This window comes from Lepisosteus platostomus, chromosome 6 (assembly GCF_059453375.1).
Source record: "Lepisosteus platostomus isolate fLepPlt1 chromosome 6, fLepPlt1.hap1, whole genome shotgun sequence".
NCBI lineage: Eukaryota > Metazoa > Chordata > Actinopteri > Semionotiformes > Lepisosteidae > Lepisosteus > Lepisosteus platostomus.
In genome coordinates this window covers 21,369,097-21,395,686 of record NC_142616.1, presented here as the reverse complement: position 1 = coordinate 21,395,686, position 26,590 = coordinate 21,369,097, and the positions used below count along the sequence as shown (strand labels likewise).

Sequence of the window (26,590 nt, the reverse complement as noted above, 5' to 3'; positions counted from 1 at the left end):
TGCTGTATAGAAATGAACTGTTATAATTGTAAAATACTTTTTTAGACAGTAATAAGCTCTCATTTGTTTTTATGAATGGGAACATATGTACTATAAATTTTCATTCTATTTAGATTACTTTCAGAAAATTTAATTAAACAATATCATGTGAAATTTAGTACAAACTAAAGTGATCAGTCGTTATATTTGTGTTTTTGTTTTGTTATCTGCAGGGCCACTATAAGAGAGACCATATTAACTACATTACTACACAAAAACCAGTGAACCAGTTATCAAATTAATTCTGTTCTACTATAGTGCAACAAAGATACAATGCATAGAAAAATATTTTTCTAGGTTCATAATCTTATATCATTACAGCATACCAAGAAGGAAATTGTCAAGACTCTTTATTGTAAAATAACATTTTTTTTTCAAAGTGAAAACACATCTAGTAATCTACTGTAGATCTTTTTGGAAATCATAGAACCTATTCCCTGTAGTGTGGTGTGAACCAGAAAGTAAGAAAAGCTTTTTGTCTTAACAGGTCATAATTGTTCTTCAAATTTATAATGTTGGGAAAAAAAAGTAAATGCAAAACCTCTAGTGAATGTGTCTAAATCTGGTGTTCTGGTATAGTTAATTTTCCCAGGAATTTGAGAGAATGAGTAGTTAAATTGATCGGCAGGGTGGTGTGGATTTCAGTCTTCCTGCCTCTCAGCTCTTGACCAAAGTCCTGAAATCCTAGGTTTGAATCCAAACTGCAAGACCTTCTGTGTGGAATTTGCATGTTCTTCTCGTGTCTGTGTGGGCTTTTGCCGAGTGCTCCATTCCGCCCCCCCCTCCCAAAAACATGCTGGCTGGGTTTAATCAGTGTCTCTAAATTGTCCCCGTTTGTTTATGTGTGTGTGTCCTCTGTGATGGGCAGCCATCTTTTCCAGGGTTTAGTCCCTGCTTTCTGAATATGCTCCAAGACATAAACATTATCCAAAAAGTCTTTCTCTTTTCTGTCAAAATGATTTTCTTTCATTTTCGACTGCGTGTCTGAACTTTTTGTTGTCCTTTTGTGCTGCCATTGCAGGGTTTTGACAGGGGAACAAAACAGCAGTTTCCCAATTTCAGCAGTTTTATCTCGACCGTAAACAGGAGGAGAGAAGTAGTGAGCAGCCGAAATTTCTCAGCGCAACTTGTTATCCCCAACGGAAAGCCTGGTAGGTCACATTCTTCAGCTCCTTAGGGCCCATCCCTGCCGTGTTCCTGTGGAGCGTTACGACACTGCTTGCCAGAACCACTGCCTTGAGAAACCCTGACACATTTGAAATGCCCCTGGAGAAATATATATCCATTCAGTCAATAACTGGTCACAATGATCCTGTTATCCCATCTTTATTACAGAGAAGCTGTTTCGAACTATGTCGTAGATCGTTTTCTGTGATGACCACGTCACAGACTTTGCACATGCTACAAACATCTGTCTCTTAAAATTCTTAACATGCGTGTGTTTTGGAAAAGGTACGGAAGGATGATCTCCCATAAAAGATTACAGGCTTAGGCTCTCAAAAAGAACTGTTGCTGTAAATGCACACTGAATCCTAGGACCCATTTCCCTCTGTGCTCATTTACTAGAGAATGGCTACCAGGCAATGTATGTATTTTTAAGTCCTTAAAAACAAGTTAAGTACAATTCATGCCACATCTAGTCTTAATGTCATAATTTCAGTGATTATTTCAAAATCATATTGTTTTAAAATACCATTTGGAGAATTGTATTAACTATAATTGCTAACTACTTTTTTCGTTTATTTAAAGTGAATTGGATGTGGCTATATGCAGTGAATTGGATGCACAAAATGCCAGTTGTCATACAGCGGATCTGAATTTGTTGTTTCATCAATGCCAAAATAAGATATTCAAACCATCTTTCAAATTAGAGCCTTATGTTAGTTCTTATTCATAGTTAAAGCTCAGAGCACAGTAGCATGATGTCATAAATAGAATGTTTCCTAGCTATAAGCACATTTAGATGTATTTATATTTTCTTGATGAAGTTGCCCCTGTAATTTCTTAGTCCTTTGGACAATGTTTTATTTCTGTTTTGTGCTTCTGCCAAGTGCTTTGGCAAATAATCAGTATGGGTCAAAAATTGAATAAAAGACTTGAGTTAAAAGACTGAGACAAGTCATTGCCAGAATGGTGATTAGCAGTATTGTTACACAGCTCCAGAATCCCGGGTTTGATACCGGCTTGGGGCCTGTCTGTGTGGAGTCTGCATGCTAGTCCTATGTTTCTGTGGTTGTGCTGGTTTCCTCCTTTTCCCAAAGACCTGCCGCTATGGGGTTTTGGACTACTGCCTCACAGTTTCTCGGTCCTGGGTTCCATTCCAGCCTGGAGCTCCTGTCTGTGTGGAGTTTGCTGGTCAGGGTTGATGGTTTCTTCCTAAATGATCCCTTTCCAGAGGGGTTTCAAGGAGACTTCATACCTGAGGGCAGGAGGGGGAAGTTGTTCTCAGTATAACCGGTACTGGCTATAGGACTGTAGAGAAACAGAGCCTCATGAGCACAACAGATCATTTGATGAAACAGACTTTCTAACGGCATCTCATTAGGTACAAAAGTGATTTCCTTCATGAGCTGATTTGCAGAGCTGTTTAACGGAGGAAAAACACCTTAATAAGTAATTTGCTTTTCATTTTGCATTTGGCATATACTGTAGTGTCAATCAGGAACACAAACTTTAAGATTTGATCATTTCAGTCTTAGGACAAACAAAAAAAAATAAATTATATTCCTCAGGAGCTTCAAAGGTGGTGTTGTAATTGTGGTAATTATGACTCAATTGAATTTCAAAGTATCTCATTCACCTACTTTGAATTCATTTGTGCTGCTGTATGAACCAGATGTTTGGTTTTCTTTTTCATGTAGATGAAAGAGGTTGTGTTTAAGATTCATGTAATAACAATGATCTATAAAGATGAAGGCTTTTGGCGTTCCTGTTTTCCTTACTTCAGCTTCCCAGGTTGAAAACTAGATCTAGTTGAATCAAGCTGTGGATGCTGTAAGGTTTAATAATTAAGCTCTGTTATGTGCTCTAAGCAGTATTTGCCAGCATGTCATAAGCAGTGGCACAGTGTACTAAGAGCAAATCATTTTATCAAGTTCTAATCTAAAAAGTACAACATTTGTGGTTTACACATTTAAAGCCTTTTCCCTTGGAGAGAAACATACACTTTTCCGCTTGCCAATGCTGTAGGGACTTCTGTTATAAAGCTTTCCAAGTTGAATTATTGAATCAGATGTTAAACTGATACTGCATGTCATGTTTGCTGAAGGACAGACTTGATTGTCAGGTGTTCTCTGGTATCGGTGTAGACAGCTCATTGGCTCTTCTGAAAGGCTGTCATTGTTCCTGCTGTCTGGTCTGTGCAGCCTGCAGCTGTTCTCTACTGAAGATGTTTCCATGACAACATGAGTACCTCATTCTTCCAGGTTGTGCCGTTGTAATTTGAAGAGAGTCCCGGTTTTGCTACAGTACATGTTGTACTCGGCTTTATAAATGAGTCTTAGTGTTAACATTTTTTTTTAATTATAAAAACTTTTTATAGCGCTATGTCCTCATATCACGGGTTAAAAATGGCTAAACCGAACTGCTTTTTAGCTGAACCAAAGTAATAGTTTAAAAAGTAAAAAAATATATAGTGCCGATTTCAGAAGACCTTGACTTAGATCACCACTAGTACTATGTTTGTAGGTTACCATACTGTAAAAAAAGTCATAATGTGGTCTTTGTTTTTTATTGGAGTGAGAGAGCTGCCACCTATCCGACAGAAACATCGGATCTCCATAGACACACTTCCTCCAGAGGTGAAGGCCCCTGTTCCCCCTGAACCCATCATTCCCCTCCGCACAAAAACCGTAAAGGAATTCCAGTGAGTGCTATTACTCATTTTACATTATGCGCAGTGTATGGCAGAGTTTTGGAAGTTGTAAGATTGGGAAAGTTATGGTTGTGTTAGTTTTGAGTTTCTTAACGTAACGTTTTGACTGTAGTTTTGTCTTTGGTAACATTCCTACAGTACATGTTCTGCTGAAAATATGTCTTCTATTTCAATGCATATACAGTATTTAAATTGTGACATCCCTTTTTATTTCCAAAACAAGATCATCCTTACTTTTCAGCTCCTCCAGTTTAGGACTGAACCTGAAGTGGATTTTTTTGTGGTTTTATTATTGTTGTTGTTGTTGTTGTTGTTGTTGTTGTTACTACAGACGGTTAACATTGCCATAGCCTTTGAGGGTTTTCTTTCTAGTTTTCTCTGTTGAAGAATATAAGGATTCAGATGCCTGTCACTACTGGATATCCCTTTGAGCCTGGAGTGTACTGTACCTGGTTACAGGTTTACTCCAGAGCAGCAATGTGTTGTTTATTTTATGGTTACTGAAACTGAACACAGTATTATACATTAGGTTTTACGAGTGAATTGTAATCTTTTAAATAACCTCTTGATTTTGCTTGATCCTATGGAAATTTGCAGAATATGTATACTTGCAGCTTGAATTTAATGCATATTCTGCAATGTGTTTTTAAGAATGAAATTTTTAGATTTATACAATTTTTTATGGCAATATTTTGGCTTTATTTCTGATCAGGAGTCCCCTTGCAATGTTAACTAACTGTAAAACAAAGGAATATACTGTACCTGTCATTTTTAAACACAGTTACAAAATAGCCTTTATTCTTTCTAATATAAAACCCTTCTCAGGACTGAATTACTTCTTAAACAGATGCATAACAAATGAAAACCATTTTCCCATTCCAAACAGTCCATTACTGAACAAGTGAAAGTCAACAGTCCTTTTCAAATAGCTGTAGAGTCGGTCTCTTTGGTGATCAAATTTCCTGGAATTATCTGTTCTTTGATGTCTGTAATAGGAAAAAGGCAAAGATTCCTAAGAGAAATGCTTCTCCTGTCTTCCTCTTCCTCTGGTACTAGATTACTCTGTATTTCGTTCTTCCTGTTTCTTTGTAGACTTTTTTATCCTTTCCTGAGACCTTCTTTTCCTGCATCTCTTACCCCATGAAGGCTGACTAAATAATTTGTGAACAACTGGTTTAGTCGTAGTTACACATTAGTAAAATTGCTATTTGTACTTCTTCAGATACATAATAAAAGGATGCTCATTATTTTAAATTAAAAGAATTGGGCATTTTGATGTTAAATGTAAACATGTTGTTCCCTGCCAGCATGTAACACTACACTTGAAGAGGTGTAAGTTAAAGCCAACTGACCTCTCTCGTTTTCTAAATGTGATTAAAAGTCTTTGAATTGAATGTACTCTGTTCTAGGGAGGACATTGAAAAGGCGATGAGTTCTGGGGACTGGAAATCAGTACACGATTTCTACGTGACTACCTTTGACTCTTTCTTGGAACTGAATGCTGCCTTTAAGGTACATAAAACTTGAGTTGGCTTCTGTAAGAACTGAAATGTTGACTCACCCTCCAATTTTAAAGATTAATTGCTTTCTGAATATGGAGGTCTGAGTCTCAATGAACAAAGGCATTCATAACATCTGGAAAGTAGCACCTAATCATGATATATCGTGCAGAGATTGATAAGGAGCTCTGATTCAGGAATGCCTGCATTTGTGGCTGTTAATTATATGTGATTTAGGAACATGTGGTGTGACTGTTTTGGTCCTCTTCTTCACGGAGCTGGATGAAATTGAAACTGTGACAGTCCTATGCCATTTTCATAGAAAAAAAAACTAAGAAAATTTAAATTGAAAATTCTACAAGTCTTCTTGAGCTTAGTTGCATTAGATGCCAAATAATTTAAGTACGCGAGTGGCAAATATACTGCAAAGACTATGTAAAAGTTGGAATGAAAGATAACAGTTTTAATTAATGTGGACTGTTTTACTAATAATTAAATGCAGAACATACTTCGGTAGTCTAAAACGGGTCTTTTTTCTAGAATATCCAGGAAAAAATCATCCTTTTTACAAACCATATGTCTTGTTTTTTCTTACAGAAAGATCCAAATGCTCCATTTAACACTATTGAAGATCCAGGAATTAATACCAGATTTGTAAATGCTGTTTACGATGCCTTACTCAATACAGTAAGTATACAAGTGATCCAACTGAAGTTTATGGCAGAATTTAAATCACTGTGTTGATCACTTTGGTCCTTGTGACACTGTTTATAATTTCTGTACTGAGATATTTCAGGAAAAGTGTTTCTTTTTCTAATGTGTCTTATTTTTAATATTATGTCAAATCATTTTATTTAAATATGTTTTTTAATTTTTCATTAAAATTACATGTAACTAGATGCATTTTTTTACTTTGAAGTTAGCTCTGCCTTCAGAATTTTACCTTATTGTGCTGCTTTAACATTTTTTCTTTTTTAACTTCTTGTAGCCACAAGACATACAAAAGTCAGTGCTGAAAGGAATAATTAACAGTTTATTAAGAGAATGGAAAGGGTGAGTTTTAAATGTTGCACCATCTCTTTTAAAAATGAAAAGTGTAATTTGCTTATTATATTTGATTGTGTATTGTTCATTTTAAGTTAAAGGTCATCTGTGAAGTTGAGAAGAGATTTTAAAGAAGTCATGTTGGTAATATAACTGTTAATTCAATTCAGATGAAGGTGAATTATACAGCCTGTTTGAGCCCCTAAATGTACAGGTGTCCCACCCAGAGTCCTGCCTTTCACCCTCTGCTTCTACTAACTAAAAAGTTATTTTAAAAGATAATCTTAAAATAAAAAGATAAGATAAAGAAAAAGAGAAGGCAGTACGAAGAAATGTATTGTTCAGTAACTTTTTAAATTATTTTTCATTATCTAAAAATGACCTGTCCTATAAACAGCAACCTTTTCTCTTGATTCAAGTAAGACTAGGCTTCATTCTTGCATACCAGTTACACACCTTCTTCAATGATTAACATTTGCCTCCAGCTTGCGGCAGTTATTTTCCATCTGTTTTTCTTGTGAAAAGCAGAAGGTTTGTGACATTGAGGAGTCCTGTAAACTGCTGGTTCAAATGTTGGCTATAGTAACGTTTATAGATGGTGTCCGGCAAAAGAACGTGTTCAGTTCTGTCACTTGGTTTCTTGTGTCTTTGTTGTTAGACCACGAACAAAAGACGACCTAAGGGCTTACTTCATACTTCTCCAGGTAATCTTAAAAATAAACTAGCATTTCTAGCCACGGATACGTTGATTCTAGAAAACTAACAAATTTTCAAAAACCATCTTGTGAAAAGAATGATAAGTTATGATGCAACTTATCATACTTTTCATAAAAAACATCAGTACACTTAATCTTCTCTGGGAATGTAATTCTGTGTACTTTTGGCTAGCCGACCTCTCCAGGCAATTTGTTTTAATTCTGAATGTTGTTAATGTTCAGTGGTGCTATGCTAATGGTTACACCCGTGTTTCACTTGCGGCTGGTTATGTGCCAGCTGGACAACTCTATGTAAGAGAGCAGAAACAAACCTGATGGGAAAGTTACTACTGATAAACCAACTGCATACCTGAATGAAATAGAAAAAAATCGCATTTTTACGACTAAAGGTTCAAGCAAGCCCTTTGTCCTAAAAAGTGTTTATCAAAATATAATACAGTTAAGTCCTTTTAAAACTCATCTGTGCATTTTTATATTATGCAGAATCCCCAGTATACAAGCACATCCACATATGTCATATATGCACACCTGCTGAGGCAAATGGGATCTTTGGCTGAGGCAGATCATCATTTCTTGGTTCACTGGTTTAAGAAGTAAGACAAGTTATATTTGCTTTGCCTTGTACAGGTTTAACATTGTCAGTCGCCATCAATTTTAACTCTCAGATAAATGTCAGATTCTGAATACTATGGCTGTAAGACATCCTGTGATTTCAGTTGTCAAAAGATATGTAAAGATATGTAAACTGACTTTGGGGTCTTTAAAAACTTCACAGTAAAATTTTGATGATAGACAAAAATGTTTTTGAGTTTTGCATTTTAAAAACAAAATTACATTAGAGGTAAATCTTCAAGTTGGTTAATTTCATGATGCAACAGACTATTTCAACCAGTAGTAAAATAAATTAGCACTAAGTACTAAATGTTCACTTATGGTTATGAACTGTAGTATTCATACAATTTGCACGTATTTCATGCTACATAAGTAAACTGCTGTTCAAACCATTTAATGTAAATCTGAACACGTTTGCTCAATTAAGCTTTTTCCAGTTGAGAATATAATCAAAGGAAAACTATCTTCTATGTTGATGTTTCTGGGGGGGATAAGTAGCTGATTTCCTAGCTTGTTGCCATGTTGTGTGCCCCAGGCTGTCGCAGAGGAGATTCAAGCAGCTGGTGGACAGGCTCCTCCAGTTTATTTCCCTGCGTCTCTTCCCTGCCAAGCCTGACGAGCTGCCCTCCATGGTAAAGTGTGCCTGGTGGATTCCTTCAGCAACCAGAGTCCTCTCTTTGCTCAGTGAGTGTCTGGATTGTTATCGGAACCAGTGCCTGTTCTGCTCTTCTTGGAGAAGTACAGTATATTTACACTACATGCATGTCCTGAAGCACATAAAAACAAATACAGTAGTGTCTTGACATTCACAAGGCTTTGGTGCAGAGAACTGTCACGAATAACCAAATTCGCATATAACCAGTCGATCCCTATACCGTTGCATAATGTCCTACAGTATGTAGTACAGTATGTATGGTTAAAAGACATGAGTGAACCTCCGTTATGTGAATATTAAAGTCAATGCGTTAGTACTTTAAGCTGATTTGAATAACATTGTCAACTAAAAGAAACAACAGTAATCACAAACTTATAGTAATCAGCTAAAATAAATCACTCCTCTGTATCCAGTGGATGCCCGCACTTTCTCTCTCTGCCTTTATGATTAGCACACCTTACTGTAATGACACAGGCAATAAAATTGTCATTCAGGCTGTAAAGTCGTCTTCAGTTTGTCATTCACCACACCTCCAGCTCAGAACTGGGAGTGTTTATTACAATACACCAACAAGACCACATACTTTGATAGGCAGCTGGGAGAGGATCAGTCAATGCTTAGATTTGTGGCACAATCCTATTCTGTTGCACCGCTAAATTGAAAGCTGCAGTTAACAGCCTTTTGCTTGGTTTCATACTCCTCTACTCTTTCCTTCATACAAGACCTGTCAGCCAGACTGAATCGCCAATTTACAAATGTTAAATTTGCAGATGTCTAAAAGCCTACTCTACTTGAGCGTGCATGGAGTAGAGCTAATTTACTTTAATAGTGTCCCTCTTATCTTATCTCTTTATCTTATACATTGCTATGTGTACAACTATTCTACCAACACACACAGAACAAATATAGGTATAGGTCCTGTAGCATACACGTTGCTGTTCAGGATCCTTAATCCATCTGGTTTTCTGTGCCTCTTAATTTATTAATAATTCTTCACCTTGGAGAAGAGTTCAAAACTTGGTATGTGAATTCATATTGGTTTTGTCAGGAAGACTGTCACCAGCTTTGCAGCTGCTGTAGAACAAAAGACACTATAAAGGCTGATTGATGTTTTACTTTTGCCATTCTCTTCAAATGCCCCCAGTTTTCGGTTATTTTAAGATGCTCTAGACCATGCAGCATAACCGCTTCCTTAAAATTGAGTTTGTTTCTGTTTTTTCAGACGCCGCAAATACCATTTCTAATCCTCCACTTATCCCCTTCACGGATTTCTATAACTCATCCCTGGACCACATTGACATCATGGAAGACTATCAGACTTGGCAGTGCTATGGAAATTCACAAAGGTGAGCAAAAAAGAAAAAAACAATAAAACCTGCAGGTTATCATCTACTCAGTCTTTTTATCTTTCATGGTTTTTTTTTAAAAGGTAGAATGATAGTGCCCTCTGGTGTTCTTAATGTTGCATGATCTGTAAAAAGGGAATTGTTCAAATGAAAAAATGTTTGAAGTAATTTTTTTTCTGTGTATTATGTAAACATATGTATAGAATATTGTTGTCAGAATTGGAACTGTGATGTTTAACCATTAAATAACCAAAGGCTGCAAAAGAACAGTTTTTGTTCTTCTCTATAAAGCAAAATCAAATGAATGACAATAAAACATTGTTTTGCAACTGAGCACATTACTGCATTTGATTTCCTGGTATTTTTCTCTCCCACTAGGTTCTCTTTCTGCCAGTTCCCTTTTATTCTCTCTATAGGGGCTAAGAAAATGGTCATCCAAAGAGATTCTGAGCAGCAGATGATAAGCTTAGCCAGGGTGAGTGGCCATCAAATATCGGGTATATCAGGGATCCTTTACCTGTGGCTGTTCCAGTCCACTTCTGCACATTGATGCAACCTGCTCCTTAATTGTCAAATTCTTGCTAATCATTCCTTCAATAATTCAGGAGCTGGCTGGAGAAAAATTGTGGAGTGGCTTTGAAGGTCTGCACATTGCGTGTGCAGAGAGAATTTTTTTTTTCTGTATTTCCAGATAGAATGAAATGGTTGATGAATTGTAAAATGTTTATGACCAACAGCAATGTAAATAATCTGTGAAGTCTGTATAATTCACATTTTGTTTATCCCCTTACTGCATTTCAAGAGTGGAAGGTCTGGCCAGTTGCGTAAATTGGAGTTCCCTCAATGCTGGTCTTGGAGATTCCGAATCCACAGCTTATAAATTGCCCTGATTCACCTCTTTCTTTGAATAGAAAAACTCATAAAATGTTAATTAAACAAGTTTTTTGTTCAATTATAAGAGAACCATGGTCCTCACAGGCAGAAGGGTGTTCAGATTTTTGTTTCCAGTGATCTAAATTAATTTAAATAATCAACTGTTAGGAATTGTAGTTCGTGTGTTTCAGGGCTTTAGAATTGGATGGTTTAATGGTGACCTACAGTATAAAGGCCCTAATCTGAATGTATTTTTTTATTAATGTCATGTGTACTGTACTATACTGTACAGCCTGTTCCAGGCTGATTTGTTGTTCACCCAGAGAAACATCTGCAGCAGCTGTTGCACACTGCCAGATCAATTTTGCCTGATACACAGAGTTAAACATTCTGATATATTTCACTTATTTCAGCAAAGCCTTGTGGACAAAGTGTCTCGCAGGCAGAGAGTTGACATGAACCTGCTATTTCTCAACATCAAAGTACGACGATTGCAGCTAGTTAGAGACTCACTGGATGAGGTAACATCTTTACTTTCAATGAAACTCTTTTGCTCTTGAAGTTTCTTTTGAATAGTCGGCTTACTTTACTGCTGAACAATCTTCACTTTAATCTAAACATTTAAATTTGTTAAACATGCAGTAATCTAAAAATTACACTAGTGTTATTTGTTAATAGAACTCTGCTTCCTTTCTGCACAATTGTGACCTAGTACTTAGAAATTTATGGACATCTTCCAACTGCTTGTCTGTGTTTCATGTTCTCATTTTTTTTAATGTTTAAACTATAAAATCATTTAGATAGCTTATAAGAACATCATGACATTTTGGATTTTTTTTTCCAGTTAAACACCAGCTGCGTTGTGTTCGCTTGTTAGAATTTGTAAATGTTGCTGCTTAATTTGGAAATCAAGATTTAAATTAATTGTTTAACCTTTTTCAGCTATCAAGAAAAAGGGCGGATTTAAAGAAGAAGCTGAAAGTTACCTTTGTGGGAGAAGCAGGTTTAGACATGGGTGGCTTGACAAAGGAGTGGTTTCTCCTGCTGATTCGACAGATTTTCCACACAGACTATGGTGAGACCGATGAAATACACACATGCAGTAATCTCTGTGTGGCCCAGAGTCAGTGATTACACTATAGACACATGGAGAAAACTCCTTCCTGAAGCAGCAGGAAAGGTTTTGCAAAAGAAATTGGAAATACACTTGTTAGTGAATTATTTTGATGTAGTAAGGGCAATCCTGTTTGCTGTTCAAGGTAGTAATGAATGAATTGCTAAAAAAATTGAAAGTGGGATTCTAATGTCTACACAGTTGCTTTTAGATAAAAAGTTGCCTTTTCTTATCTGAGATGTTCGTGACCTAATAATTTGTCTGCTTTTAAGTAAATTCAAAAGTGAAAGCGTATTTTTAAATCTAAATTGCTTAACCTTTCTGTTTTGTGTTAATTAAACCCTTTTTAATTGTGTTACAGGTATGTTTACATACCTGAAGGACTCCCACTATCACTGGTTTAGTAACTGGAAGTGTGACAACTACTCTGAATTTCGACTGGTAGGAACTGTATCCTTTAATGATGGATAAGGAGTGATGTTTATAGTATGTCAATTACATTTCTTATGAATTTCACTACATGGTAAAATACACAGAATAACATAGAGACATATCTATAATGAGAGCAAGCATTTATTTAATGGCCATCTAATTTTATTTGTGATGTAACTGCATAAACTACTGCATTACAGTGATAGTAGCTAGCAGGACACAATTCAAGTATTATAAATCATTTGTTCATCACAATCTTTAAATGCCTTTGCTATATACTGTATATATCGGTACTTGAAAATGTGTTGGGTTTCTCTGCTTGTGTTTATTACAATTTGAATGAAGTACCGTCTATTTGACAGGATGGGAAAAGGCAAGAAAAATATTTTGAGACCATTTAAGTGCACCTGAGTAATTTCTTAAGTTTTGGCAATTGATAAATTACTTTTTATTGTTGTTGTAATTGGATTTCGTATAAAAATGGGACAGTTATAAAGGGTAAAAGTAGATTCCCTAAATCAGAAAAAGGATCAAACCAATTTCAGTTTGTTTTTTTTACAGAAATCTGCAGTGAATATTTTGCACAAAAATTTGGCTTGAGTGTGGCAAAGGCGAGCCTGTATAAAAAAGGGAGTTTGAATGCTCACCAAGAGGAAACCTCAGTTTTGGAGCAGCTGTCCTGTCTTTCCTCAGGGTGTGGAGCAGCTGAGAGATGAGTGTCAGAGTGACTGCGTTTGTTAAATACAAGAATGATTCTTTATAACAAGAAAGAAAACTAAAACGTGGCATCAGAGAGGAAAGCCTTATACAGTGAATAAAATTTGACACTGTAAGAAAAAGTCTAGTTGTTCAAGAAATGATCAGGGCATAAGCACTCCAGTCTCTCTACACTGAAATACCAGAAAAATATCTGCCAAATCTAATCCCCAGGTTTTTCAGAAGACTTTAACTGTTTGTGCTGTACTTTTTAAATTATTTAATTGTGCTCCTGATTTAACAGAAGCACATACAGAATTTTTCTTAAATTGAGTTTCTGATTATTTCTGATCCACCTGTTTTATTTTCTTTTTTTGTTTGGCATGATATGAACAAATGAAGCTTATCGCAATTTGTTAAAATCAGAGTTTGTATAAAGCCAGCTGGCTTAAAACCGGAATTCCCTCTCAGTGATATCCCATGAGTGCCTTACTAGATGTATGAAAAACCCAGATCTCCAGGCCCGTCTGACACGGTGACAGCAGATGTGGCTCAGCCCTGGAGCCTGGAGCCGCCTTGTGTAATCACTTTTGCACAAGCCTTTGGGATTCAAGCTCTGCGCTGCATCCCAGTGCAAAATCTCTTTTCATAAAGTTTGCTAATCAGTTCAGTATTGCTTTTGATAACCTGTATATTATATGCCTTATACTATGAAAGTGCTATGTAACAAGTCCTGCTTCATAGAATCCTGCGTGTGGTTTGAATTGTAATATAAGCTGTCTGCTCTGATGGAGGTTTTTAATTTGCCTGGTTGGTCCACGTTCCTGTGGTTTGCTTGGCTTTTTTTATTATATCACTTCAGTCCTCATGGAATTTTCCTTCGGTCTGCAACAATGTATTTATAGTACGGTATATTAGAGCACAGCCAGTACCCTCAGCACCTCAGCTGTGTAGTTTTAAGTGCTTCCAGTGCAAGATACCTGCATGTGGCTGACAACCATACTGCAGCTGCTTGCATTTTACAGAGGGCCCTTCTTCAGATCCAGTAGACGTCATGCAATTATTTCAATATATTGTATACATGCTCAGGAGAAATAAGTTATTAATCCAACCCAATTAAAAGTCAGCAGAACCAGTTATTTATTGATGCAAGCACAATAGTTTTCACCACGTGGACTTCAACATAACAACAAACTTTCCTGGCAGCATCTCAGTTGCCACAAAAAAGTGATTTGTGTATGAACACAAAGCAAAAACTATACAGTATATCAGAATTGAAAATCATTACTTGTTTACACCCTTACATGGAAGTTTTGTGTTTATGCTTTAAAATCTGTCTGACTTTATTTTTTCTACCACAAAATTGGATTCATACCAGGTAATCGTCTTCCTGGTATTGTTCTTAACAAGTGCTGCTTGTAGCTGATGGGTCTGGCTGTGTATAATAGCATCACCCTGGACATCAAGTTTCCCCCGTGCTGCTACAAGAAGCTGCTGAGTCCTCCCATAGTGCCTTGCGACCAGAACACTCCTGTGGGAATTGCTGCTCTCACCCTGAATGACCTCCAGCAGATAATGCCTGTAAGTGCAATATGCAGAGAGCCCTTCAGCATTTAGCTGGGTTCATTGTAAACGTTTTTCTTTTATTGGAATCTTGAAATGGCTGTATATTTTTCATCTTGTACCTCAATAAGTTGGGAGTTTCAAGAGGTCTGTCTGCTCTAACCTTCCTACTGGCATGGGGACTACACGCAGGCTTCCCCAGTGACCCACAGGGATCACAACTGCGCTCCAGCATGTGTGCAGCAGTGTGTTCAGCCCAGCCACCTCAGCATGCCACTGTGTGGGGAATTCTGGTCTCATTGGGAAATGACACAACCCATTCTTAGACCTGCAATGTCCGGACTTCTACTTTCCAAGCAAGTGCCTTTCAATGACTAAGCCACCTTGGAACTCCTGTCAAGTATGTTTGCTTTATTTGGATGTGACACTTTTATCCAAGGAAACTGACATTTGCACCCATTTATACAAATGTATATTTTTACTGCAGCTGTTTGGGTACAATACCTTGCTTTGGTTGAAATTTCCTTGCTTTAACATCTCGCACTGAAACATGGGACAATGAGCAACTCTCAGGCTGTTTAGCAAGCATGTTTGAACCATGTGCTTTGAGGCAGAAAAAAGTTTGACCAGAGAGACATATAATCCTTACTGAGATGGCAAACTCAATACTATAATTAAGTTAATTTGAAAAGGTACTTAAGAGCTTAAAGGGCTTAAACGCAATTATGTTTTGCTTAGAGAGGAAATGGAACCTTTTCAATATGTTAGAGTAGTACTCGTTGAAAGTGGTGTAAAAAAACATAACAGTATAGCTTTAATTATTCAGCTCACAACATCTAATTACTGTAATTTTATATAGCAGGCAGGAAAACATTTGAGATGCTCTCTGAGTAAGATTTCTCACAGATGTCTTTCTTAGCCTTGCCAAGAGCTCAGACTTACAGTAGGTGTAAAATGCCGTTTCATTTATATCATATCCAAAGTCAACATCCATTTCAAACCTCTTTATCATTACTCAGTTGAAGTGGCCAAGAAATCCATCTGTCAAGAATGGTTTAATTATTGAGTATTATATAGACTGATCTTATAGTGAATGGAAACAGTTTATGCTGCTTTTGTTCTGCAACAAATGCATCGCTCTGGTTTTCTCTCACCTTCCTCAAGTCTTCCGAATGAAGGTTATACAAAACATGTTTGTTTTCTCAAATGGCAGGGCACTATGTGGATTGCCATCTGTTAGCGAAAGGCCTTTTTGCTGAGCCAGCATGTTGAGATAATTGGGATGTGTGATAATTAGTCTATGCTTGGAGATCTGAATGCTAAACCGTTCTTTAATCTGGTTACACTAGAGGTTTATTTCTTATTTTCCAGCTTCTCTTGGGTCATCTGATGCAGCTGTGGAATTTGCACACCTACAGTAGTTATAAGGATAGAATCACATGGTGTTGTGCCACCAGGGGTCTCTCTAGTTAAGCTTTTATAATCCTGTGGACAAGGACTTCATTGAAGTCATTTAATACACTAATAAAACAGAGACGATACTTTGTTATCAAATGTTTGTAAATGGAGTCCCTTTAATGTTTTTTATTAAAGATAATAATTCAGAAATTCATTTAACTACATAAAACCATACATTTCAGATCACTGACGTTAGGCTTCGGAGTGGATTTTCAGTTCTGCTAGATAATCTGCTTCATGGGAATTGGGCATACTTAAGGGCGTTGCTTTCTTCCTCTTGCTTGCATTAGGAAGAACATTTTCCTCATGTGGTTAGATGAGGAAACTAAGCATTTGTAATTCTCAGGCATTCTGAGATCTTGTTCAGGAGGAAAAATACCGTATAAAGAAAATAAGGTCCAATTTGTAAGTTTGCTTAAAGATTTGTATAGTCATTTTTTTGTTAAATTTGTATTCTGCATTCATGATAATACTGTAGATTATTTTACCTGCATGACATAGCAAACACACCCTCTGACCAGACTACCCTAGTCAGAGAAACAAAGTAAAAAGGAGAAATGTTATCATTAACAATGTGAGCTATAAGACTTTAAGATTTTAACAGTATTTTCTCTTATTCTGTTTTTGTCTGTAATGTACACATTCTTTTCAGATTTTGGCTGGTGTTGCTTTTTAAATATGCATTTTCTATTCCATTAAGAAGTATCTATGTTGTATAATTTTAGGAGCAATACCCACAGGTTTGCCTCAAAAACTAAGGAGGCTATTACTACCTAATACTGAGGCTTGTGTGTTATATCTCTGCTTATCACAGACCAATTTACCAAAGGAAAATGATTTCCCAGCAGTCACAGCTTTATTAAGTGTTGTCTCCCCCACTTCTCAAGGGCAACTTTCTTGAACTAGTTTATACTTTGTAATGGAGCCTAAAATTGTGATGAGCCCATTTTCAGTGTCATTTAATTTTTTTAAAGAAAGTAATCTTTAATGCAAGGCCTCTTTTACACCATCTTTGTATTTCTGGCTCCATTTTAATTGAACTCTGTGTGCTGTTTTAAACAAATGTTAAAAACAAATGTGTCCAAATGTGCCAGACTCTGAATATTTAAAGAACAACAGCATACAAGTTTAGATTAAGATTAATCTGCTCTCCTAGTAGCTCTAGGTATCTATATACGTTTTTAGTTATTTTTTACACGTGAAAACACAGCCTCGTCTGTGTTGAGACAAAAAGATCTTATGAAGACCCACAATGTCACCAGCTGCTATTGTCAATACATGTCTTGTCTTTTGTAAGGAGATGTTACTGCTTGTTACTCACCCATAACCACAAATATGAAAAAAAATGTTTAGTATTGGAGATTGCGAGATGAATCTCCAGATTTCAAGTAATGGATTTAAGTATTAAATAATAATATTGCAGTATAGAATTGCATTTTTTTGTTTTTCAATTTTCAGGAGCTTGCTCATGGACTTGAAGAGCTCCTAGCTTACGAAGGCAACGTTGAAGAGGACTTTTATTCAACATTTCAGGTCAGAAATAGAACATTTAATAGAACCAATTTAATACCTGCAGTTTGTAAAGTTTGTGTCAATAGGCAAAGAACATAAACTCTTTACAGATCCACAGCCTGATGAGGTAAAGAGCTGAGGTATAAAGAATTACGGAGTGTTTCATCTGTGAAATTCTCTCCACATTCTCCAGTGTGGACTGGAATGACATCAGGTATAAATATTCCCAAAAATATTATGTTTTAAAAGCTTAGGTTTTTTATTTGGAGAAAAACGACAAGACAAGTATTCTGATTTACCATAAATGTGAAGTTTTTTTTTTTAAGTGAATCCCAGAAAAGAAAGTTGGGATAATAGGAATGTGTATTTTCAGGTTTACCAAGAAGAGCTGGGAGTTATAAAATCTTATAACCTCAGACCAGGGGGTGACAAAATTCCTGTTACGAATCAGAACAGGAAAGGTAAGTCTGCTACAGAGCGGCTATCTTGAAAATATGGAAATGCCTATTATTTCTAAATTTGCAATCTGTAAAATCTGATTTAGTTTATAATAGCCTGAGAGTTGCCTTTTCATGTCTTGGTCTTTTCCCCAATGAAGAGCTGTTACCTGTATGTTTTATTTGCAGAATACGTTCAGCTGTATATTGATTTCCTGCTCAACAAATCCATTTACAATCAGTTTGCAGCCTTCTATTATGGGTTCCACAGTGTGTGTGCTTCAAATGCCCTGATGGTAAGTATAATTGAAATTGATTTATGGTTGGAATTTTATTCTAAAGAGTTTATATACAAGGGTTCCCTGTGTGAAACCTTTAAAGAAAATACTTTTTCTATTATAAAATGGAAAGCATTTTGAAAATACAACATTTCAATGTTAGTGACAGTACTTCAATTATTTTTGTTGATAGATTTCAATTAGAAAGTGGTCTAAATGTTATTCAGAATTAGGAGGATTTTACCTCTTAAACAGGTTCTAAGGCAAGTGACAATAATGTAGATACAAGAACAGGCATGCTTTACTTTGCTGTGCATGGGAATGTATTATTAATTGAAATTTGATGTGTTTAAATATATCTCACAATCTTGGAGTCAAATCTGAATATTGATTTGCAAAGCTATAAGTCCGGCTCTAGAAGAAGCACAAAACACTTAATAAAAAACACAACTAGAAGAAGGAAATTAGTCCTTGGTTTACCGTGCAGAGGAAACTTCAACACAAGCCATGGGTTTTGTTTTTAATTCTGATTGATCTTTTTGCTGAGCTAATGTCTAAATGAATCACGAGCAGCGATAGGAGTGTGGAAAAGCTTCTTCGAAGTGTGCAGGGTCTGAACCGAGCTCCCGAGGGTGGTGCGAATGTGATCACAGGGAACTCTGCTCTTCTGTGCGAATGTCCTTGACTAAGCTTTTTCGGTGCTTAGCTTGCCCTTGGCCTACTTCCGTGCTCATATAGTATCTGTTTATTGGAGGTTGGTAGGATAGCGTAGATTTAAACGTGGTGAAATACTGAGTGGGAGACCCTTCCCGCATTTCAATCAGCCAGCACACAAAGATTCCAGTGTGCTCATACTACGTCTGTTTTGGCAGAGATCGGAGGACTGCTCTGGTAAGAGCAGCGGGGAAGCATCTTTCAGTGTGTCCTTGATCGGGGGCTCTTTGTTTTGCTAGACATCCAGTTTAGTACAATTTAATTTTGTGTCTCGGGGATTCTGCTATTTTGCTTTCATGCTGATACATAACTAAAGCATATATTTCCAAACATGCATCAGTCAATGCTGCACATTAGATGCTTTTTTATAGTGCATTTTTTCACACCACAGTTATTATTAGTATCAGCTCAGAAATAATGAGCTATGCTTGTACTGTATGTCTGTCCATATATTTGAGAAAGTCTAGCAAGGGTAGCAGACATAGACTTAATATTCCAAAAAAATTTCACAGGAATAAAAGAATACTCAGTAACTTCATTCAGTAAGTTAGTCCCAGTACAGAACAGACTACGTGTGTGCTGTCTCGGACAATGTAAATCACTGAAAGTTGTTAAAGACCCTAACCACAATGTGTTTGTTTTGGTAAAACTCCAGGTTAAATTTATCTGTGACACATTTCTGTTAATATGTGTTAGTTTGCTTTACTGTAGGTTCTGCTGGTTGCAGACAGAGTGAGCTTAAATCTTTTAACAATTAAAAAAAACATTTCAGTGTTATAAAGTTAGTTTTTACAGTGCACGTACAAAAGCCTTCTATTTTATTGCACATTGTTTGTGTTTTCGTTCTGTTTTACAAAAGCCAAAAAAAATAGGAAACAGAGAGAGTTTAGGTTCCTCCCCCTTGCAACAAGACCTAATTCAGAGACTTTGTGTAGCAAATTTGAATAAACATGAGTTTAGTTGATTGTTTAGCTCCTTAAGTTGTTTTTATAAAAAGAAAATGGAGTGTATTAACTGTATATTTGGCTTAAATATTAAACTTTTTAAATGAAAATACATTTCTTTTCTCTATAAAGTATGTATACATCGTGGAAAAGAGAATTGAGAACCCAGAAAGAAAAATATTTTTTTAATTCCTCTTTGCTTAACCCCCCTGAACTCCCTGGGCTTCTGACTGCACTATGAAAGCTGACTTAAACCCCACGGCTTCTGTTATTTAACTTGTATTTATCTTTCCACTGCCTGAATAACTAGCTCTGAAGCAGAAACAACTCAGCTCTATGCTCTAGCAGTTTGATGATTTCTTGGTGCCTAGAGGTTTATCTTTCCATGATCACTTGATGAGTTTCTTTTTCAGAAGCCAGGCTTAAAGTTTAGTTAAATTTTAGTTGTTTTATTGTCATATCCTTTTACAGACTAATTTGAGAACAAACACAAAAATATACACAATATATGTGATAGAAAACAATACTAACAAATGTAAGAAGGGTTGTCTTGGAAGTGGAGGCAGAAACATGTCTTGGCCAAGCTGTGGGATCAGTGGTGTTGGATCTTTCCATATTAAGAATTAGGAAAACCCTTGTCTTGCAGTGTTCCTATAGCAATAACACTGCCTGATAAAAGAAGAAGACAACAGGGAAGTTTATCTTTCAGACTCTGTCTTCCAGTGACTACAGGTTGTGGTGGTGTAATATTCACATCACTTTACATGAGCAAACTAAACTGTTCTGTGTTCTGAGTCATCCACATACTGTACCTGTAATTTCATTAGCTTTCTTGATTTGCTTTAGGCCAAAGCAACCATTATAGAAATGAACACACACAATAAGTGAGATGGAAAGTTGTGATTGAGAGAAAGATCACTTCAGAATTGGAGGGTTTACATTTTTATTTTCGATTTTAAGTGGGTTTTTTTCTATCTTGCAGTTGCTGAGGCCAGAGGAGGTCGAGATGCTGGTGTGTGGCAGTCCAGACCTAGATATGAGTGCCTTACAGAAAGTCACTCAGTATGAAGGCTACAGCAAGTCAGACCCAACCATTCGGTAAGCACAGCCGTGACTCACTGCGAAGGCATTCAGCTGACTAAGCCGCAGAATGATTGCTTACAGTAGTAGTGGTCTTTCTTAGCAGTTTGATGTAGCATTTAAAGAAACATACTCACATAACAAATATTTTGCCATCCGTCTTTAGTATTAATGGTACCAAAAAGACATGGAAAGGAGCTACAAGTCTGCAAGGATTCATACTTCTCCTTACAAACAAGTCTCATGCACTAAGACAGAAAGAACTGTTACCGAATGCCAGTAGATTACTGGTGGTCTGTAATCATTTTATGACATAGTTAAATTTAAGAGTACATGTAACACATTATCAGCTTTTTTATATTAATATAAGCATTTTTAATTGTTGAGAGTAGATTCAAGGAGATTTGAGCTTTAAACAAGTGCTCATTCATCAAATTCTGTTTCCCTTCAAAACCATCAAACAATTCTACAGTTCAGCTGCATCTTCAGAACAGTATGTTTAATCGGTTTTTACTACAGTTCAGTTGCACAAAATTCCACACCCTGCCAAATATTAGATGTTAAAATGGCTGAAGTAATGTTTTGACCGATGTCCTTGTTTCCTTCAGCTTTTTCTGGGATGTCGTGCTAGGATTCCCCTTGGACCTACAGAAAAAGTTGCTTCATTTTGCCACGGGCAGTGACAGAGTTCCAGTCGGTGGAATGGTTGACCTAAACTTTAAAATCGCTAAGAATGACGTCTCCACTGATTGGTAATTTTTTTAGTTACCATTGTTATGTGAAAGTTTTTCTTAATGTAATTATGGAATATATTACAAGGAACCTTATTTGTTTATGCAGTTTAAATAATTATCAGAAGACATTTCATTATGTTAAAGCGCAAAGTACTTAGCTTTACATGTAAAAATACCTTTGTCTCCACTGTGATATTTAGAAAGCAGGACAAACATTCTTTGGGTTTGTCCCTGTGTCAGCTTTGAGAAGGAAGCTGGAATAATTAAATGAATGTCTCTGCAGTAATAGGTTCTGAAGCTTCACAAGGAAGATGTGTATAAATGTAAAAGAACTAATTTGTAAGTAATGGAATGAGGAAAACTATTGTACAGTACTTCACATCCAACTTCATAACATCAGAAGACAAATTTAATTGAGAAAAATATTTTAATGATACATAATAATGTACTGGTTTTCTGTCTTTTCTTCAGGTTACCGGTATCTCACACTTGTTTTAACCAGATTTGTCTGCCACCATACAAAAGCAAGAAGGAACTGAAACAAAAGTTAACTATCGCTATCTCAAACACAGAAGGGTTTGGCCTGGAGTGACTGCCACCAGCATAAAGCTTGAACTTTCCAGAAACAGATTTTTTATTTTATCCCAGCATTAGAAATACTATACTCCATTGAAGCTGGGGAAGATTTATAGTGTGTAATAATGTTGTATGTTTTTTAAGTGCCCTTAGAGAGAGATTGAAGCTTCACATAATTATTTAATTGTAGACTACACTGTACACTGAGTAATCACACCAATTACAGGTTTTTGCCCTGTTTTACAGAATAGCTTCTCCTCCACTGTCTACTTGTAAGGAAAAGACAAGGGTTCTTACCAGTCATTTTCACACAACAAATAAAGAGAATGAAGGGGGAGACCTTTTCTAGAAGGGAGATGATGCATAGCTGAAATGATGACCTTCGATTCCTGATTACAGTCTACAGGAATAATGCTTGACACTCCTGTTTACCTCACTAGAGACATGAAGTGTCTCTGGCGAGACTCATAAGCATATTTACAAGAAAACACGTGTGCTTTGGAATGTTAAAAAGTTAGAAGGCAAACAGATAAGAAAACAGAGATTTCATTACATGTGGCCTGTTAGTGAAACTGTCTTTTGACTTTTTAATGCCTCGATTACTTTTTATTTCAAGCTAGTGATTCTAAAATTACTCAGAACCTTAGTGCCTAGTCCTTTGCCTTATCTTTCTTAGTGCAATCAATCAAAATGCTTTTCTGAAAAGGCATTATTCTCCTAAACGTTTATCTATATTCCTTCTTCAATGTTTGAAGTAATGTGCCACAGTAAACAGACTAGGGAACTTTGTTGTTTTTGGAAACAGATGACTAAATCTAGCTTAGATAGGGTTTGGCTCTGTGATAAAATGGTAGGCAGACTGTCAGATTTGCTCTGAGGGAAAAACATTTAAATAAATAGGGTTAAAGACTCCTGGGGGGGGGGGATAGAGAAATTAATGTCATTTGAACTTGTAGAAAGTGTTTAGTAGACAGAAAATCTGTATCTCTGCAGGATATCATTTTTATGGTAGAAAGTGATTGCTGTGATTCTTGATACACATTTTAGACAAACAGCTATTTATGCTGAGATTTGTAACATTTTATAAATGAAATGCTTTATACTTTCTAAAATAGACTTTGCTATTATTATGTATGTCTACAAAGTTGTGTCACTTGTGTGTTTTTATTTAAACTTAATAAGAATATTCATAAAACATTTGCTATAAGTAAAGACAGATTTAATATGTGATTTTATCTGTAGAACTACGCTGCATTGAAATGTAATCTTACATACCTTCACCAAGCAACAGTACAATGGTAAAAATGACACTGGTTTGTGCAATGGTTATGTAATATTATTATTACCCGTGACAACATAAAGACAGAGTATCTCAATATTGTATTGTAATTTGTTAAATTGTTTTTTGAACATTAGCAATTTAGGGGTATGTAATGAACAAGCACCTCATGTCATTTTGGTGTTTTAAGTGTTTTTAGGCCTAATAGTAGTTCAATACTACTGTATGTGGTGAATATGTACAGTACATAAGACGGGACAAGGATAATTTTCTGACTCTGAAAAGGTCACTGATTTTTCCTTTCTTTATTGAAGTGGCCAAGATTCTTTGAGATTTTGAGGTGTGAGACAGACTTCCAAACAAAATTATTTTTTCTGTTTTTACTATACACCATGGTTAAAGTTGCTGAAATTTCAGACTTGTTTTTAGTTTTTTCTTCTTTTACAGAAAGATAAGCTACTTTTTTAAAATAGCTTATCAACATTCATGATTTTGTTTTCAGTTGGCTTAACCATGATATAGACCCTATTTTAATGGGAAGAACTACATTAACAACATGAATCAATTTTATTTCTTGAATAAGTCACAATTTCAAGTAAAACAGAAGGGATTGACAGTAGTCCTAATCAAGTCTGATGGAGTCTAGAGCAGGATACCCTGTTATTTGGTATAAAAAAGGAGGACCATCATCTTATTGAAGAAGTCATTGAGACAGCTTTTTCAGCCTGTTGTATGTACAGCACAGTCATATTCTTGTTAAGAATGGAGTCGGTATATGTCAAAGTGTTGTATTTATTATTTATTCTAATTGTATAAGTATTTGTCTCAAACCATTAAATATCAACGTAAAGACAGTTTCACAGGTGCCTTTGTACATGATGGCTCTGTCAAATTTGTTTACAACAACATTCAGTCTTTCATTTGCTAGGACCTGTGAATGTGCAGTAAACCTGAGAGGGTCCATTGGCAACTGAGTATATTTTAAAAACATTAGTTATTGCATTTAATACTTTCCCTGAACAAATCTACAGTATGAGATATTGCACTATTTTAATCACCATGAAATTTAAATCTGAGCTTTTATATAAGAAAAAATCAACAGGTTCTCACGGTTGAACACAAATTATTATCATGATAGAATATTGTTTACATCTGAAAACAAGGCTTTTATATTGGTGATCTGAAATTGGCAGTATGAGATCTACCTAGATCTTTGTCTTTTACCATCGGACTATAAAAGAATCAGCATTTTATAACTAGGTTTCTACCACATGAAGTTTGCACACCTAAGAAGGATGAAAGGCGCAGCTACACTGAATGATAAACATGCTCTGAAATGGAATATGACATGCCTGGCTGGCAGCAAGTTCTGTCCAAGCGGAATTGTTTCTGAAAATGGATTTTAAATTCACGTTCGCTCTGCACGCCACCAGCTTCGACCTGCACTGTCGCTGTTACCACCTTTTCGCATCAACCACAGAGGATAGCTCTGACCTACCACCCGACAGCCTTTGTCACAAGCGCTTCTGTAAAAGACAGACCCCACGAGAAGGTGCTCAGTGCTTCTGGAAAAGTGCCGCACCTATCCGGAAGCTGGCATTTCTAGCTTGGTTTGATACCTGATACTATGATAGAGCGACTGGGTCTTTAAAAGACACATTACAACTCCTGCTGCTTTATGTGCTGCAACTGTGTCTTATTAGAAGTACACTGGGGTTGGATTAGTCTCTGTGAGAGGACAAAAACTAGTTTTTTTTGTCAATCTTAAAATACTGATTCATGCTTTTAATTCTTAGCATTTTGAAAGACGAACAGCAGAATGGCATTATTTTAAAATTCACTCAACTATTTGGATATAAGCTTTCTTTTAAGTTGTATGTTTAAGCACGACTGTGTTTCAGTAAATAAGGTAACAACCTCCCTCTCCCTCCCCACTATGTAATGCATTTATTTGCACGTAGTTACAGTTGTATAAATGCACGTAGTACAAATGATTTCCAAATAATGCCCAGACCTGTTCAGGCATGTGGCCCGCTGCGACTCCCGCGCAATGAATCCAGCATAGCAGAAATCTAGGTCAGGATTTAACAGCCTGCAGCCCTCAGCCATCGGTTTCAAATTGTCAGCCTGACCAGTGCTTCTTTGAGGAACCAAAGAGAGATTAGTGGGTTGCAGGCCAGAGCAGTGAAATAGGTGGTCCATGGGTGCCTCTTAACCTGTCACTACATACTGTTAATGGGTGCAGCTGGAAGTGTGTAGCCTGGTATTATCATAGACAATGCCGTGGTGCAGAAAACCATGTCTTCCTCATCTGGTACAGTGTACGACAGTGCTTGGCCACATTTGCACTAGGCCTGCCATCTCTTAACTATCTGACCATCTGCTCCCATTGGCTCATAGCAACGCAGACAGTGGTGCACTTATTGAAATCTGCTCAGGAAGTTGCTCGCAGCCTAATACTCTTGTTACCTTATTTAGTGTAAAAATCCATTTAAATTCAAGCCATGCAAGAGAACTGGCCCTTACTTCAATAACTGACTACATGGTAGGAACAGAGGAGTTAAATTATCACAGAGCCAAGAGCCACAGCTTAACTGTTGATAAGCGGGGTAAACAGGCAGTTTCTGTGTGCTTTGGCTGCACATTGTATTATAGCAACGCAACTGCCAGTTACCACTTTCACTAGATGTCCAAAATTGTGTACATTGTATACAGCTCATGGACTAATGTTGCAGCTTCTGTAATGCTGGTTGGGGGTTGGGACATTCAAAAAGGAGGGTCTTGAGGGTGGCAGGACACTGCAGTTGTACCTTTGAGCAACGTTTCTTCACCTACATTTGTTCTCAATTGCCTTTTCTAGTTCAAAAAAGGACTAAAACTGTACTTAATGTAATTATTGAAACATTAAAGCAAATATATTTTAACAAAACAAGGCTTGAAGTATAGGCGGGAAGTCCAGAAAGCAGTCCAGCCTTGAGCCCTTTTCCTATTTTGCTTCTGTCTTTCTCACAACAGTTGAATTAAAGCATGTAACATGGGATTAAAAAAAGGTCACTTGGATGAAACGTCTATGATATGATGAACCACTGTTTTGTTTTCTTCCAAAAGGGCAAAA

The 26,590-nt window shown here is 36.5% G+C and overlaps 1 protein-coding gene across 1 annotated transcript in view; it reads left to right on the top strand.

Moving 5' to 3' along the window:
- Positions 1-24,329, top strand: part of hectd2 (HECT domain containing 2) — a 29,273-nt gene extending 4,944 nt beyond the window's left edge. Inside the window, exons 2-21 of the mRNA XM_088634749.1 lie at positions 1,061-1,190; positions 3,778-3,904; positions 5,323-5,425; positions 6,010-6,099; positions 6,401-6,465; positions 7,115-7,160; positions 7,656-7,765; positions 8,320-8,468; positions 9,662-9,785; positions 10,164-10,260; positions 11,072-11,179; positions 11,601-11,733; positions 12,134-12,222; positions 14,323-14,481; positions 17,380-17,454; positions 17,807-17,894; positions 18,060-18,166; positions 20,789-20,904; positions 21,495-21,638; positions 22,092-24,329. Of these exons, the coding sequence (XP_088490875.1) occupies positions 1,061-1,190; positions 3,778-3,904; positions 5,323-5,425; positions 6,010-6,099; positions 6,401-6,465; positions 7,115-7,160; positions 7,656-7,765; positions 8,320-8,468; positions 9,662-9,785; positions 10,164-10,260; positions 11,072-11,179; positions 11,601-11,733; positions 12,134-12,222; positions 14,323-14,481; positions 17,380-17,454; positions 17,807-17,894; positions 18,060-18,166; positions 20,789-20,904; positions 21,495-21,638; positions 22,092-22,212 (2,181 nt within the window). The 3' untranslated portion in view covers positions 22,213-24,329. The remainder of the gene's footprint in view (positions 1-1,060; positions 1,191-3,777; positions 3,905-5,322; positions 5,426-6,009; positions 6,100-6,400; positions 6,466-7,114; positions 7,161-7,655; positions 7,766-8,319; positions 8,469-9,661; positions 9,786-10,163; positions 10,261-11,071; positions 11,180-11,600; positions 11,734-12,133; positions 12,223-14,322; positions 14,482-17,379; positions 17,455-17,806; positions 17,895-18,059; positions 18,167-20,788; positions 20,905-21,494; positions 21,639-22,091) is intronic.
- Positions 24,330-26,590: the final 2,261 nt, after the last annotated feature.